The sequence below is a fragment of the Nesoenas mayeri genome (assembly GCF_963082525.1).
Source record: "Nesoenas mayeri genome assembly, chromosome: 30".
NCBI classification, from domain to species: domain Eukaryota; kingdom Metazoa; phylum Chordata; class Aves; order Columbiformes; family Columbidae; genus Nesoenas; species Nesoenas mayeri.
In genome coordinates, this window is record NC_137564.1 from 2,109,844 (window position 1) to 2,124,086 (window position 14,243).

General features: G+C 61.8%; 5 protein-coding genes across 5 annotated transcripts; 2 read left to right on the plus strand and 3 right to left on the minus strand.

The window, feature by feature from the left end:
• Positions 1-2,811: 2,811 nt before the first annotated feature.
• On the minus strand, positions 2,812-3,180 carry LOC308050775 (scale keratin-like; the record flags this gene model as incomplete). The annotated part of the gene is made up of 1 exon (XM_080360932.1): positions 2,812-3,180. One exon carries the CDS (start codon positions 3,178-3,180, stop codon positions 2,812-2,814), a length of 369 nt encoding a protein of 122 aa, XP_080217058.1.
• A 1,815-nt stretch (positions 3,181-4,995) lies between these two features.
• LOC308050774 (scale keratin-like) lies at positions 4,996-5,364 on the plus strand (the record flags this gene model as incomplete). Its single annotated transcript, XM_080360931.1, has 1 exon — positions 4,996-5,364. The coding sequence occupies one exon, from the start codon at positions 4,996-4,998 to the stop codon at positions 5,362-5,364; it is 369 nt and encodes a 122-aa protein (XP_080217057.1).
• A 2,923-nt stretch (positions 5,365-8,287) lies between these two features.
• LOC308050777 (scale keratin-like) lies at positions 8,288-8,656 on the minus strand (the record flags this gene model as incomplete). The annotated part of the gene is made up of 1 exon (XM_080360934.1): positions 8,288-8,656. One exon carries the CDS (start codon positions 8,654-8,656, stop codon positions 8,288-8,290), a length of 369 nt encoding a protein of 122 aa, XP_080217060.1.
• Positions 8,657-10,471: 1,815 nt separating this feature from the next.
• Positions 10,472-10,840, plus strand: LOC308050776 (scale keratin-like; the record flags this gene model as incomplete). Its single annotated transcript, XM_080360933.1, has 1 exon — positions 10,472-10,840. The coding sequence occupies one exon, from the start codon at positions 10,472-10,474 to the stop codon at positions 10,838-10,840; it is 369 nt and encodes a 122-aa protein (XP_080217059.1).
• Positions 10,841-13,777: 2,937 nt separating this feature from the next.
• LOC308050778 (scale keratin-like) lies at positions 13,778-14,146 on the minus strand (the record flags this gene model as incomplete). Its single annotated transcript, XM_080360935.1, has 1 exon — positions 13,778-14,146. One exon carries the CDS (start codon positions 14,144-14,146, stop codon positions 13,778-13,780), a length of 369 nt encoding a protein of 122 aa, XP_080217061.1.
• Between the last annotated feature and the right edge of the window lie 97 nt (positions 14,147-14,243).

Here is a 14,243-nt window from a genome sequence, read left to right on the forward strand (position 1 = left end):
ACCATGGCCATACGCTTGCTGACCACCTTCAGCTTTTTCCTAAGCTAATGGGACTGCAAGAGCTTGGCATTTCTGACTTAATGCCTTTCTCTGTTATCAATGAGGTGAAAAATGTCACTTCTGTTGTTGCATGTAGGAGCTGGATGCCCAGCTGTCAAGCATTGCCTTGAAATGGATGATGAGTTTTGCCCATATTCAACCACGTTGTTTTCTTATGCTGTACATTTTTAGAAATTATATTTCTCAGCCATTAAATCTATGGTGCATCATAATATCTGTCTTGCAATGTTTTTCCTCTCTCTTCCTCTTTGGGGCCTTCTCTGGATAAATTTACCTGCATGTAAATTGTCAGTACCGGGCAGCTCTACATTTAAATCTTACCATAGCAGTTAGTAAAGAGGTAATCACAGATAAATGCAATAAATCAGCAATATCGCTTTTTTGGTAGGGTATATTTTCCTTTAGTCACACTTCAAGTACAATATGAAAGAATCATTCTTGACTAACAATCAGCAGGGGAAAAAAACAGAGGTCCAAATGTTCTTAATACCATAAAACAATAGTAGCCAAGAGGACAAGGGGAAAGATCCACGAATTGTAGAAATGGGATTTCAGAAGGGTTTATGAACTGCTTTTTTTCTGCTGGTGTTGGGGATAGAAACTGGATACTAAAAGCTGAACTTCACAACCTCTAAGACTGTTAACAAAGCCACACTCAACGGGGGATAAACAGAATTCTTATTGTAATATGCAGCAGAACTTAAATGAGAGTGCAAGTTATAGGAAAACAAGACAAACCTCTCTTGAATTGACAAAGTTTAAAATCCACACACTTTTAAAATTAGTCCATGAAAAATATCCTCAACCAGCATAAAATGAGAACTAAAATAGGAAGAGTGGACTTAGTTAATCCAAAGAAAAAGCAGATGGGCACTTTGAGGAGAGGAACCAGGGATATTCCAGCTATCTTTAGCCTGGCCCACAGCTGCTGCAGAGGAACTGGCTGTACTGGTGGAAGGAGTATGGGCTGCAGTAACCACTGCTGAGCATGGAGAAGGCTGAAATCCCATAGCCAAGAGGGGCCCTGGAGTTATACAGGTAATGGGAGGGGCTCCCCAGTCCAAGCTACTGCAAAAGGAAAAAAACAGTGGAAACTAGCAGAGCTGGTGCTGCTCCCATGTGGAGAAGGCTGGGGGAAAAAGCCCTGCCAGAGACTGTCTTGCTTTTACTTTCCCCCAGCTCCTGCAAGCCCCACTGAAAGGCTCTCTCTCCCATGCCTGCTGGCTGCCTACATGACCCCTCTCCAAGAACTGCCTTCCCTACCAGCCCCTGGGCATCTCAGAACCAGCATATGACCTTCCTCAGGTGGTGTGCTCTGGCTCCCAGGGTCTTCCCAAAATGGGACCAGAACAAAAGAAGACATAATTGGGATGCAGAAAAACTTCACTGTGCCCAGAGGAGCAGAAGATGGCCACAGAAGGGGGCCAGGAGGACAAGCGCTCGCAGACTTACCCTGTTCCCTGAAGAGAAGGCAGCCAGAGCAGTGCTTGGGAGAGCCTGGCCGTGGCAGAGCTTTTATAGCGGCGCTGCTGTGGCTCAGGACCGGCTGGGCCAATCAGCAGAGGCAGCACTCCCTCCTGCCTACACCTGTGGGGCTGGCCGCCTCCTGCGCCTCCCTGAGTCAGCATCCCCTTGCCAGACCAGCACATACCGCTCGCCAGGCTTTCGAGCCCTTTGTGCTCTGTGGGCTACATGACAGCATGCATCACCCAGCATTTGAGCACCCGCTCAGCCAAGAAATGTTTCCTCGTGTGCAGTCTAAACCTTCCCTACTGCAGCTTTGAACAGTTCCCCTGTGTCCTATTGCTGGATCCCAGGGAGAAGAGAGCAGCATCTCCCTATCCAATTCTCCTCCTCACCAAGCTGTAGAGGGCAGTGAGGTCACCCCTCAGCCTCCCTTTCTCCTGCTCTCCAGCAATCGACGGCCATTGCCCAAGCGTGGGCTTCACCACGGGGTCTTTGTCCAGCCTCCTCTGCGTGGGCACCCGCAGATGCTGCCGTGCTTCTGCGGAGCACCAGAGCTGGAGGAGCTGCTGCTGCTCCCAGGCGGGAAAGGCCGGGCAAAGGAGTCCTGCCAGCACGTTGCCCGCTCCCTTCCCTCTGCCCTTTCCCCAACTCCTGCAAGTCCTACCAAAAGGCTCTCTGTCTCTCTCTCTCTCTCTCTCTCTCCCCTGCCCGCTGCCCGCAACCTCCCTCTCCCAGCACCGCCCACCCCCAGCTCTCCGGGCATCTCAGCACCAGCACTGGCCCTCCATCTGCTGAAGGGCACTTGCCCCCAGGCTCTTTGCTACGTGGGACAAGGACGGAGGGAGACATGACTGGGATGCAGGAAAAGTTTATTTTGCCCAGAGGATCAGCAGAGATCGTCGGAGAGATGGTGGACGAGACCCAGAGAGGCTGGCTGCCACGGGTGGCGGGAGGCAGGGGCATCTTCTCAAGAGCATGGCTTCTTGCTCCAGATGCCCCCTTGGTGCAGCATTGCAGCTCCCCAGGACGTGGTCCATCAGGCCCGCAGAGCTGTCGGGGTGCAGGTCCTAGCTGGTCTGACAGCTGGGAAGAGAGGGAGGAGAGCAGAGAGCAGGAGCAGGGAAGGGCCGAGGCTGTGGGGCGCTGCCAGCTGCCCAGGCATTGTCTGGGGCTGGGGATGCTCAGCACTCCTCAGTGCCCCGTGCCTGCCAGCTCAGCCCTGCGTGGCTGACGTTGGCCTTGGCGTTTGGGCTGGGGGCAGCGCCGGGGGCTCTGGGGCTGGGTCTAGCAGGGCCCACAGTTGTCCCACAGCCTCCTGCTGTAGCGGGGCAAGACGTAAGGGCTGCAGGCGGGAGAAGCGTAGGAGGGTCTGCCAAAGGTGCAGAGGCCCCCGGAGCCCTGGGTGGCCCCGGCACCGTAGAGGCCCCCCAGCCCCAGGGAGCCCCCAAAGGCGGGCGCTCCGGAGGAGCCCACCACGGCTTGCTGGGGGAAGGAGCTGAGGATGGGGCCGGGGAAGGTGACGACGACGGGGGGCGGCTGGATGAGGGCCGTCGAGTCGGGGCACTGCCGGGCGCACAGCTCGTTGCAGCTGTCAGCGATGGGCTGGGGGACGGCCACGCTGGTTGGTGCTGGGCGCAGGTCGGAGCAAGACATCTTTGCGTGGGATCAAACGGTGCTCTGCAAGAGGGCAGAGATTGCGAGTGAGCAGCAGAGGGGAGCGCCCGAGGCGGACGGGCCGCAGCAGGGGGCCAGGAGGACAAGCGCTCGCAGACTTACCCTGTTCCCTGAGGAGAAGGCAGCCAGAGCAGTGCTTGGGAGAGCCTGGCCGTGGCAGAGCTTTTATAGCGGCGCTGCTGTGGCTCAGGACCGGCTGGGCCAATCAGCAGAGGCAGCACTCCCTCCTGCCTACACCTGTGGGGCTGGCCGCCTCCTGCCCCTCCCTGAGTCAGCATCCCCTTGCCAGACCAGCACATACCGCTCGCCAGGCTTTCGAGCCCTTTGTGCTCTGTGGGCTACATGACAGCACGCACCCCCCTGCTCGGGGATGTAGAAGGCAGGAGATGGCCGTGCTGCTGCAGCTCCTCGCGGCCTGACGGGTGCTCTGCTGCAGGGAAACCTCTGCCCTGTGCCCACAGCCAGGCTCTGCTGGGAATCGAGCCGGTGGCCAGGGCGAGCGGGGCCAGCCCAGCCAAGGGCTGCTGGGGCTTTGGCGTCAGCCGGCGCTGCCAGCTGCCCAGCACCCCGAGGGCAGCCCCTGCCCAGCACCATCGCCCAGCAACGGGCTTCCCAGGAGGCAAGGGCAAGGGGCCCGCGGGGCTGGGGCGGGCCTGGAGTGAGCCTGCGCCACTTCAGCACGGCTCGGGGCCTGCGCTCCTTGCAACACGCGCGTTGCGGAAGAGCACAAGGGGTCTTGCTGCCCCAGACTCGCAGAGGTCCAGGGCCAAGGCCTGCAGGCAGATGGAGGCCGGCTGTGTTGGGCTGGCGAGTGATACATCGTGCTGAGCAGGCAGTGCCCGAGAGGAGTGCCTTTGATTTGGCGTTTCGTAACCTCGCGCCTCTGTAGATAATAGCTCCACGGTGCACGTCATGCGGTCGCTGGCGTGCGGGAGACCCTGGTCTTCCCTGTGGCTCTGCGAAGCAGACACGGGGCCACGCCGAGAGACCAAGCCCTTGCAGAAGAGCTATGGCACGCAGGGCGCTTGCAGTCAGCCTTTGTCACGCCGTGTGCCCTCTTCCACACAGAGATAATGAAAAGACGGTGGGGCTAATTGGGCCCGTGAGGTGGCAGCTGGCAAGCGTCTGAGTGGGGTAATTGCAGGGGCTGATAGAGCGGGTTGGGGCTGGAGAGGAAACGACATCAGCAAAACAGCCCCGTGCCACGCAGGGAGAAGGCAGGGGCTCGGCCAGCGCAGGACACGTGCCTCCGGTGCGGCCAGCTCCTCCCCCCGCTCTCTGCTGCGGCATAAAAGCGCTGCCCTCGCTGTGCACGGGCATCCGCTGCTCCTGCCTCGCTCTGCTCAGGAAAAGGGTAGGTGGGTGCCTGCAGGTCTCTGCCTCCTGGAGCTGAGCCCGCTGTGGGCTATCCCTGGCCAGGAGAGCTCTGCCAGCGGCGGGCGTGCTGGCAGCCGCCTTGGGCGGCCAGGCTGGGCTGAGCCACGAGGCGAGGAGGAAGGAGCCCCGTGGCCGGGCCACGCAGAGCCGGGCCCTGCACAGGCTCTCTGCGAGGGCTCGTCTGCCCTCTGTTTGCAGAGAGAGATGGCAAGGAGAGGGCTACAGAGAGCGGGGCGCTGAGGGGGGCTGGCTGGGCAAAGGGCAAACAGTGGGCAGCGCGGCAAGGGGGTGGCCCTGGTCCCTCCAGCTCCAGGACAGCCAAGGGAACAGGGCAGTGCTGAGCCGGGGAGTCTTCTCCGCATGCATGACAGCTGTCCTTGGGGCCGTGTCTTTCAGGCTCATCACTCTCGCACAAAGATGTCTTGCTCCGACCTGCGCCCAGCACCAACCAGCGTGGCCGTCCCCCAGCCCATCGCTGACAGCTGCAACGAGCTGTGCGCCCGGCAGTGCCCCGACTCGACGGCCTTCATCCAGCCGCCCCCCGTCGTCGTCACCTTCCCCGGCCCCATCCTCACGTCCTTCCCCCAGCAAGCCGTGGTGGGCTCCTCCGGAGCGCCCGCCTTTGGGGGCTCCCTGGGGCTGGGGGGCCTCTACGGTGCCGGGGCCACCCAGGGCTCCGGGGGCCTCTGCACCTTTGGCAGACCCTCCTACGCTTCTCCCGCCTGCAGCCCTTACGTCTTGCCCCGCTACAGCAGGAGGCTGTGGGACAACTGTGGGCCCTGCTAGACCCAGCCCCAGAGCCCCCTTGGTTCCTGGGCCACCTCGGCCTCACGCCTCCACTCCTCTCCTGCCTCTCTCCATGCCGCCTCTCCTCCTCGCCCCGTCCCTTGCCCAGATGCGCGACTCTGCCATCGTCCCTCAGGGCACTCGTTACTCTCTGCAATGGCCGCCGCCTGGGATAGGAAGCCTGAAGGAACAGCTCTCTTGAAGCCTCCAGGGACAACCTGCCTGCCTCTGCCTTCAGTGTCTTTCTCCAGTGGTTCCTTTCCTGCACTGCAATAAAACAAGCTTGCATCCAACACCTGCCTCTCCTCCTTTTCTTTCAGAGCCCGGTGTGGGCTGCAGGGCTCCCCTTGCCGAGCCCGTGACCCCCGCCAGCCAGGCCAGGGCAATCTCTCAGCCACAACAGTACCAGGCTGAGTTCCTTTTGAGACACCCCACAACACCTGCAGCTCTGGCCACACGTGGTCCCGCAGCTGAGCTCCAAGAGTCCCCCCTGAATGCAGGCTGCTCCCCTGCCTGCGGGACACGTGGCATTTGCAGACCTGCGGTGTCAGCGCGCGCGAGCCTGGCTGCCCCAGGGGCTGGCAGCCCCCCAGGGAAAAGGCTTGCATGGGATCCAGCCACTTTGTTCCTCCGTGGCCCTGCTCCAGGCCCTGGAGAGAAAGCAAACGGGAGGCTTCTCCTGCCTCTTCTTCCTCCCCTTCCCGCTCCCGTCCCTTTTCCTCTAGTTTTCTTCCTCTTCTCCTTCCCCTCCTCACACCCAGCACAGACCAACACGCTGGCTGCTCCTCCCTTCCCTGCTACAGGCGTTCAGTCCCAGGGATCACAGCCTGATCCGTGCGGCAGGAGCTTCGCAGGGCATGTTGTCATGCTGCGGCCTCCAGCAGCCGCACCCAGGGCCGGCTGCCCAGCGCCGTGTCCAGTGAGCTTTCGCGTGTCTCTGAGGACGGGGAGTCCACCACCTCCTGGGGAAACCCGTGCAACTGCTCGCTCTCACTCACACGGAAAAAGTGGCCTGACACGCTGAGGCAGAGCCTCCTGCCTTTCAGCTGGCGCCCATTGCCTCTTGTCCTGGCACTGGACGCCTCGAAAAGGAGCCTGGCTCCATCTTCTCGATGCCTGCCCTTCAGGCACGTGTGCAGCCTGGTGAGAAACACTCCGAGGCTCCTCTTCACCGGGAGCCAAGCTCCCAGCTCTCTCCGGCTCTCCCCAGAGGAGACGTGAGAGTGGAACAGGATCTTTCCGTCGGAAGGGACCTAGAAAGATCATCTAGTCCAACAGCCTGACTTCTCGAGGGATGGCCAAACTGTAAAGCAAATCATCAACGGCATTTTCTAAAAGCCTCCTAAACAGCGAGAGGCCTGGGGCACTGACCACCTCTCTGGGAAGCCAGTTGCAGCTTTTGAGCACCCGCTCAGCCAAGAAATGTTTCCTCGTGTGCAGTCTAAACCTTCCCTACTGCAGCTTTGAACAGTTCCCCTGTGTCCTATTGCTGGATCCCAGGGAGAAGAGAGCAGCATCTCCCTATCCAATTCTCCTCCTCACCAAGCTGTAGAGGGCAGTGAGGTCACCCCTCAGCCTCCCTTTCTCCTGCTCTCCAGCAATCGACGGCCATTGCCCAAGCGTGGGCTTCACCACGGGGTCTTTGTCCAGCCTCCTCTGCGTGGGCACCCGCAGATGCTGCCGTGCTTCTGCGGAGCACCAGAGCTGGAGGAGCTGCTGCTGCTCCCAGGCGGGAAAGGCCGGGCAAAGGAGTCCTGCCAGCACGTTGCCCGCTCCCTTCCCTCTGCCCTTTCCCCAACTCCTGCAAGTCCTACCAAAAGGCTCTCTGTCTCTCTCTCTCTCTCTCTCTCTGTCTCTGTCTGTCTCTCCCTCTCTCTCTCTCTGTCTGTCTCTCCCTCTCTCTCTCTCTGTCTGTCTCTCCCTCTCTCTCTCTCTGTCTCTCCCTCTCTCTCTCTCTGTCTCTCCCTCTCTCTCTGTCTGTCTCTCCCTCTCTCTCTGTCTGTCTCTCCCTCTCTCTCTGTCTGTCTCTCTCTCTCTCTCTCTCTCTCTCTCTGTTGTCTCTCTCTCTCTCTCTGTCTCTCTCTCTCTCTCTGTCTCTGTCTCTCTCTCTCTCTCTCTCTGTCTCTCTCTCTCTCTGTCTCTCTGTCTCTCTGTCTCTCTCTCTCTCTGTCTCTCTCTCTCTCTCTGTCTCTCTCTCTCTGTCTGTCTCTCTCTCTCTGTCTGTCTCTCTCTCTCTCTCTCTCTCTGTCTCTCTGTCTCTCTCTCTCTGTCTCTCTGTCTCTCTCTCTCTGTCTCTCTGTCTCTCTCTCTCTCTGTCTGCCTGTCTGTCTCTCTCTCTCTCTCTCTCCCCTGCCCGCTGCCCGCAACCTCCCTCTCCCAGCACCGCCCACCCCCAGCTCTCCGGGCATCTCAGCACCAGCACTGGCCCTCCATCTGCTGAAGGGCACTTGCCCCCAGGCTCTTTGCTACGTGGGACAAGGACGGAGGGAGACATGACTGGGATGCAGGAAAAGTTTATTTTGCCCAGAGGATCAGCAGAGATCGTCGGAGAGATGGTGGACGAGACCCAGAGAGGCTGGCTGCCACGGGTGGCGGGAGGCAGGGGCATCTTCTCAAGAGCATGGCTTCTTGCTCCAGATGCCCCCTTGGTGCAGCATTGCAGCTCCCCAGGACGTGGTCCATCAGGCCCGCAGAGCCGTCGGGGTGCAGGTCCTAGCTGGTCTGACAGCTGGGAAGAGAGGGAGGAGAGCAGAGAGCAGGGAAGGGCCGAGGCTGTGGGGCGCTGCCAGCTGCCCAGGCATTGTCTGGGGCTGGGGATGCTCAGCACTCCTCAGTGCCCCGTGCCTGCCAGCTCAGCCCTGCGTGGCTGACGTTGGCCTTGGCGTTTGGGCTGGGGGCAGCGCCGGGGGCTCTGGGGCTGGGTCTAGCAGGGCCCACAGTTGTCCCACAGCCTCCTGCTGTAGCGGGGCAAGACGTAAGGGCTGCAGGCGGGAGAAGCGTAGGAGGGTCTGCCAAAGGTGCAGAGGCCCCCGGAGCCCTGGGTGGCCCCGGCACCGTAGAGGCCCCCCAGCCCCAGGGAGCCCCCAAAGGCGGGCGCTCCGGAGGAGCCCACCACGGCTTGCTGGGGGAAGGAGCTGAGGATGGGGCCGGGGAAGGTGACGACGACGGGGGGCGGCTGGATGAGGGCCGTCGAGTCGGGGCACTGCCGGGCGCACAGCTCGTTGCAGCTGTCAGCGATGGGCTGGGGGACGGCCACGCTGGTTGGTGCTGGGCGCAGGTCGGAGCAAGACATCTTTGCGTGGGATCAAACGGTGCTCTGCAAGAGGGCAGAGATTGCGAGTGAGCAGCAGAGGGGAGCGCCCGAGGCGGACGGGCCGCAGCAGGGGGCCAGGAGGACAAGCGCTCGCAGACTTACCCTGTTCCCTGAGGAGAAGGCAGCCAGAGCAGTGCTTGGGAGAGCCTGGCCGTGGCAGAGCTTTTATAGCGGCGCTGCTGTGGCTCAGGACCGGCTGGGCCAATCAGCAGAGGCAGCACTCCCTCCTGCCTACACCTGTGGGGCTGGCCGCCTCCTGCCCCTCCCTGAGTCAGCATCCCCTTGCCAGACCAGCACATACCGCTCGCCAGGCTTTCGAGCCCTTTGTGCTCTGTGGGCTACATGACAGCACGCACCCCCCTGCTCGGGGATGTAGAAGGCAGGAGATGGCCGTGCTGCTGCAGCTCCTCGCGGCCTGACGGGTGCTCTGCTGCAGGGAAACCTCTGCCCTGTGCCCACAGCCAGGCTCTGCTGGGAATCGAGCCGGTGGCCAGGGCGAGCGGGGCCAGCCCAGCCAAGGGCTGCTGGGGCTTTGGCGTCAGCCGGCGCTGCCAGCTGCCCAGCACCCCGAGGGCAGCCCCTGCCCAGCACCATCGCCCAGCAACGGGCTTCCCAGGAGGCAAGGGCAAGGGGCCCGCGGGGCTGGGGCGGGCCTGGAGTGAGCCTGCGCCACTTCAGCACGGCTCGGGGCCTGCGCTCCTTGCAACACGCGCGTTGCGGAAGAGCACAAGGGGTCTTGCTGCCCCAGACTCGCAGAGGTCCAGGGCCAAGGCCTGCAGGCAGATGGAGGCCGGCTGTGTTGGGCTGGCGAGTGATACATCGTGCTGAGCAGGCAGTGCCCGAGAGGAGTGCCTTTGATTTGGCGTTTCGTAACCTCGCGCCTCTGTAGATAATAGCTCCACGGTGCACGTCATGCGGTCGCTGGCGTGCGGGAGACCCTGGTCTTCCCTGTGGCTCTGCGAAGCAGACACGGGGCCACGCCGAGAGACCAAGCCCTTGCAGAAGAGCTATGGCACGCAGGGCGCTTGCAGTCAGCCTTTGTCACGCCGTGTGCCCTCTTCCACACAGAGATAATGAAAAGACGGTGGGGCTAATTGGGCCCGTGAGGTGGCAGCTGGCAAGCGTCTGAGTCGGGTAATTGCAGGGGCTGATAGAGCGGGTTGGGGCTGGAGAGGAAACGACATCAGCAAAACAGCCCCGTGCCACGCAGGGAGAAGGCAGGGGCTCGGCCAGCGCAGGACACGTGCCTCCGGTGCGGCCAGCTCCTCCCCCCGCTCTCTGCTGCGGCATAAAAGCGCTGCCCTCGCTGTGCACGGGCATCCGCTGCTCCTGCCTCGCTCTGCTCAGGAAAAGGGTAGGTGGGTGCCTGCAGGTCTCTGCCTCCTGGAGCTGAGCCCGCTGTGGGCTATCCCTGGCCAGGAGAGCTCTGCCAGCGGCGGGCGTGCTGGCAGCCGCCTTGGGCGGCCAGGCTGGGCTGAGCCACGAGGCGAGGAGGAAGGAGCCCCGTGGCCGGGCCACGCAGAGCCGGGCCCTGCACAGGCTCTCTGCGAGGGCTCGTCTGCCCTCTGTTTGCAGAGAGAGATGGCAAGGAGAGGGCTACAGAGAGCGGGGCGCTGAGGGGGGCTGGCTGGGCAAAGGGCAAACAGTGGGCAGCGCGGCAAGGGGGTGGCCCTGGTCCCTCCAGCTCCAGGACAGCCAAGGGAACAGGGCAGTGCTGAGCCGGGGAGTCTTCTCCGCATGCATGACAGCTGTCCTTGGGGCCGTGTCTTTCAGGCTCATCACTCTCGCACAAAGATGTCTTGCTCCGACCTGCGCCCAGCACCAACCAGCGTGGCCGTCCCCCAGCCCATCGCTGACAGCTGCAACGAGCTGTGCGCCCGGCAGTGCCCCGACTCGACGGCCTTCATCCAGCCGCCCCCCGTCGTCGTCACCTTCCCCGGCCCCATCCTCACGTCCTTCCCCCAGCAAGCCGTGGTGGGCTCCTCCGGAGCGCCCGCCTTTGGGGGCTCCCTGGGGCTGGGGGGCCTCTACGGTGCCGGGGCCACCCAGGGCTCCGGGGGCCTCTGCACCTTTGGCAGACCCTCCTACGCTTCTCCCGCCTGCAGCCCTTACGTCTTGCCCCGCTACAGCAGGAGGCTGTGGGACAACTGTGGGCCCTGCTAGACCCAGCCCCAGAGCCCCCTTGGTTCCTGGGCCACCTCGGCCTCACGCCTCCACTCCTCTCCTGCCTCTCTCCATGCCGCCTCTCCTCCTCGCCCCGTCCCTTGCCCAGATGCGCGACTCTGCCATCGTCCCTCAGGGCACTCGTTACTCTCTGCAATGGCCGCCGCCTGGGATAGGAAGCCTGAAGGAACAGCTCTCTTGAAGCCTCCAGGGACAACCTGCCTGCCTCTGCCTTCAGTGTCTTTCTCCAGTGGTTCCTTTCCTGCACTGCAATAAAACAAGCTTGCATCCAACACCTGCCTCTCCTCCTTTTCTTTCAGAGCCCGGTGTGGGCTGCAGGGCTCCCCTTGCCGAGCCCGTGACCCCCGCCAGCCAGGCCAAGGCAATCTCTCAGCCACAACAGTACCAGGCTGAGTTCCTTTTGAGACACCCCACAACACCTGCAGCTCTGGCCACACGTGGTCCCGCAGCTGAGCTCCAAGAGTCCCCCCTGAATGCAGGCTGCTCCCCTGCCTGCGGGACACGTGGCATTTGCAGACCTGCGGTGTCAGCGCGCGCGAGCCTGGCTGCCCCAGGGCTGGCAGCCCCCCAGGGAAAAGGCTTGCATGGGATCCAGCCACTTTGTTCCTCCGTGGCCCTGCTCCAGGCCCTGGAGAGAAAGCAAACGGGAGGCTTCTCCTGCCTCTTCTTCCTCCCCTTCCCGCTCCCGTCCCTTTTCCTCTAGTTTTCTTCCTCTTCTCCTTCCCCTCCTCACACCCAGCACAGACCAACACGCTGGCTGCTCCTCCCTTCCCTGCTACAGGCGTTCAGTCCCAGGGATCACAGCCTGATCCGTGCGGCAGGAGCTTCGCAGGGCATGTTGTCATGCTGCGGCCTCCAGCAGCCGCACCCAGGGCCGGCTGCCCAGCGCCGTGTCCAGTGAGCTTTCGCGTGTCTCTGAGGACGGGGAGTCCACCACCTCCTGGGGAAACCCGTGCAACTGCTCGCTCTCACTCACACGGAAAAAGTGGCCTGACACGCTGAGGCAGAGCCTCCTGCCTTTCAGCTGGCACCCATTGCCTCTTGTCCTGGCACTGGACGCCTCGAAAAGGAGCCTGGCTCCATCTTCTCGATGCCTGCCCTTCAGGCACGTGTGCAGCCTGGTGAGAAACACTCCGAGGCTCCTCTTCACCGGGAGCCAAGCTCCCAGCTCTCCTCCGGCTCTCCCCAGAGGAGACGTGAGAGTGAACAGGATCTTTCCGTCGGAAGGGACCTAGAAAGATCATCTAGTCCAACAGCCTGACTTCTCGAGGGATGGCCAAACTGTAAAGCAAATCATCAACGGCATTTTCTAAAAGCCTCCTAAACAGCGAGAGGCCTGGGGCACTGACCACCTCTCTGGGAAGCCAGTTGCAGCTTTTGAGCACCCGCTCAGCCAAGAAATGTTTCCTCGTGTGCAGTCTAAACCTTCCCTACTGCAGCTTTGAACAGTTCCCCTGTGTCCTATTGCTGGATCCCAGGGAGAAGAGAGCAGCATCTCCCTATCCAATTCTCCTCCTCACAAGCTGTAGAGGGCAGTGAGGTCACCCCTCAGCCTCCCTTTCTCCTGCTCTCCAGCAATCGACGGCCATTGCCCAAGCGTAATCGACGGCCATTGCCCAAGCGTGGGCTTCACCACGGGGTCTTTGTCCAGCCTCCTCTGCGTGGGCACCCGCAGATGCTGCCGTGCTTCTGCGGAGCACCAGAGCTGGAGGAGCTGCTGCTGCTCCCAGGCGGGAAAGGCCGGGCAAAGGAGTCCTGCCAGCACCGTTGCCCGCTCCCTTCCCTCTGCCCTTTCCCCAACTCCTGCAAGTCCTACCAAAAGGCTCTCTGTCTCTCTCTCTCTCTCTCTCTCTGTCTCTCTCTCTCTCTGTCTGTCTCTCCCTCTCTCTGTCTGTCTCTCCCTCTCTCTCTCTCTGTCTGTCTCTGCCTCTCTCTCTCTCTGTCTGTCTCTCCCTCTCTCTCTCTCTGTCTGTCTCTCCCTCTCTCTCTCTCTGTCTGTCTCTCCCTCTCTCTCTCTCTGTCTCTCCCTCTCTCTCTCTGTCTCTCCCTCTCTCTGTCTCTCCCTCTCTCTCTCTCTCTCTGTCTCTCTCTCTCTCTCTCTCTCTCTGTCTCTCTCTCTCTCTCCGTCTCTCTCTCTCTCTCTCTCTCTGTCTGTCTGTCTCTCTCTCTCTCTCTGTCTGTCTCTCTCTCTCTCTCTGTCTGTCTCTCTCTCTCTCTCTGTCTGTCTCTCTCTCTCTCTCTGTCTGTCTGTCTCTCTCTCTCTGTCTGTCTGTCTCTCTCTCTCTCTGTCTCTCTCTCTCTCTCTCTGTCTGTCTGTCTCTCTCTCTCTGTCTCCCCTGCCCGCTGCCCGCAACCTCCCTCTCCCAGCACCGCCCCACCCCCAGCTCTCCGGGCATCTCAGCACCAGCACTGGCCCTCCATCTGCTGAAGGGCACTTGCCCCCAGGCTCTTTGCTACGTGGGACAAGGACGGAGGGAGACATGACTGGGATGCAGGAAAAGTTTATTTTGCCAGAGGATCAGCAGAGATCGTCGGAGAGATGGTGGACGAGACCCAGAGAGGCTGGCTGCCACGGGTGGCGGGAGGCAGGGGCATCTTCTCAAGAGCATGGCTTCTTGCTCCAGATGCCCCCTTGGTGCAGCATTGCAGCTCCCCAGGACGTGGTCCATCAGGCCCGCAGAGCTGTCGGGGTGCAGGTCCTAGCTGGTCTGACAGCTGGGAAGAGAGGGAGGAGAGCAGAGAGCAGGAGCAGGGAAGGGCCGAGGCTGTGGGGCGCTGCCAGCTGCCCAGGCATTGTCTGGGGCTGGGGATGCTCAGCACTCCTCAGTGCCCCGTGCCTGCCAGCTCAGCCCTGCGTGGCTGACGTTGGCCTTGGCGTTTGGGCTGGGGGCAGCGCCGGGGGCTCTGGGGCTGGGTCTAGCAGGGCCCACAGTTGTCCCACAGCCTCCTGCTGTAGCGGGGCAAGACGTAAGGGCTGCAGGCGGGAGAAGCGTAGGAGGGTCTGCCAAAGGTGCAGAGGCCCCCGGAGCCCTGGGTGGCCCCGGCACCGTAGAGGCCCCCCAGCCCCAGGGAGCCCCCAAAGGCGGGCGCTCCGGAGGAGCCCACCACGGCTTGCTGGGGGAAGGAGCTGAGGATGGGGCCGGGGAAGGTGACGACGACGGGGGGGCGCTGGATGAGGGCCGTCGAGTCGGGGCACTGCCGGGCGCACAGCTCGTTGCAGCTGTCAGCGATGGGCTGGGGGACGGCCACGCTGGTTGGTGCTGGGCGCAGGTCGGAGCAAGACATCTTTGCGTGGGATCAAACGGTGCTCTGCAAGAGGGCAGAGATTGCGAGTGAGCAGCAGAGGGGAGCGCCCGAGGCGGACGGGCCGCAGCAGGGGGCC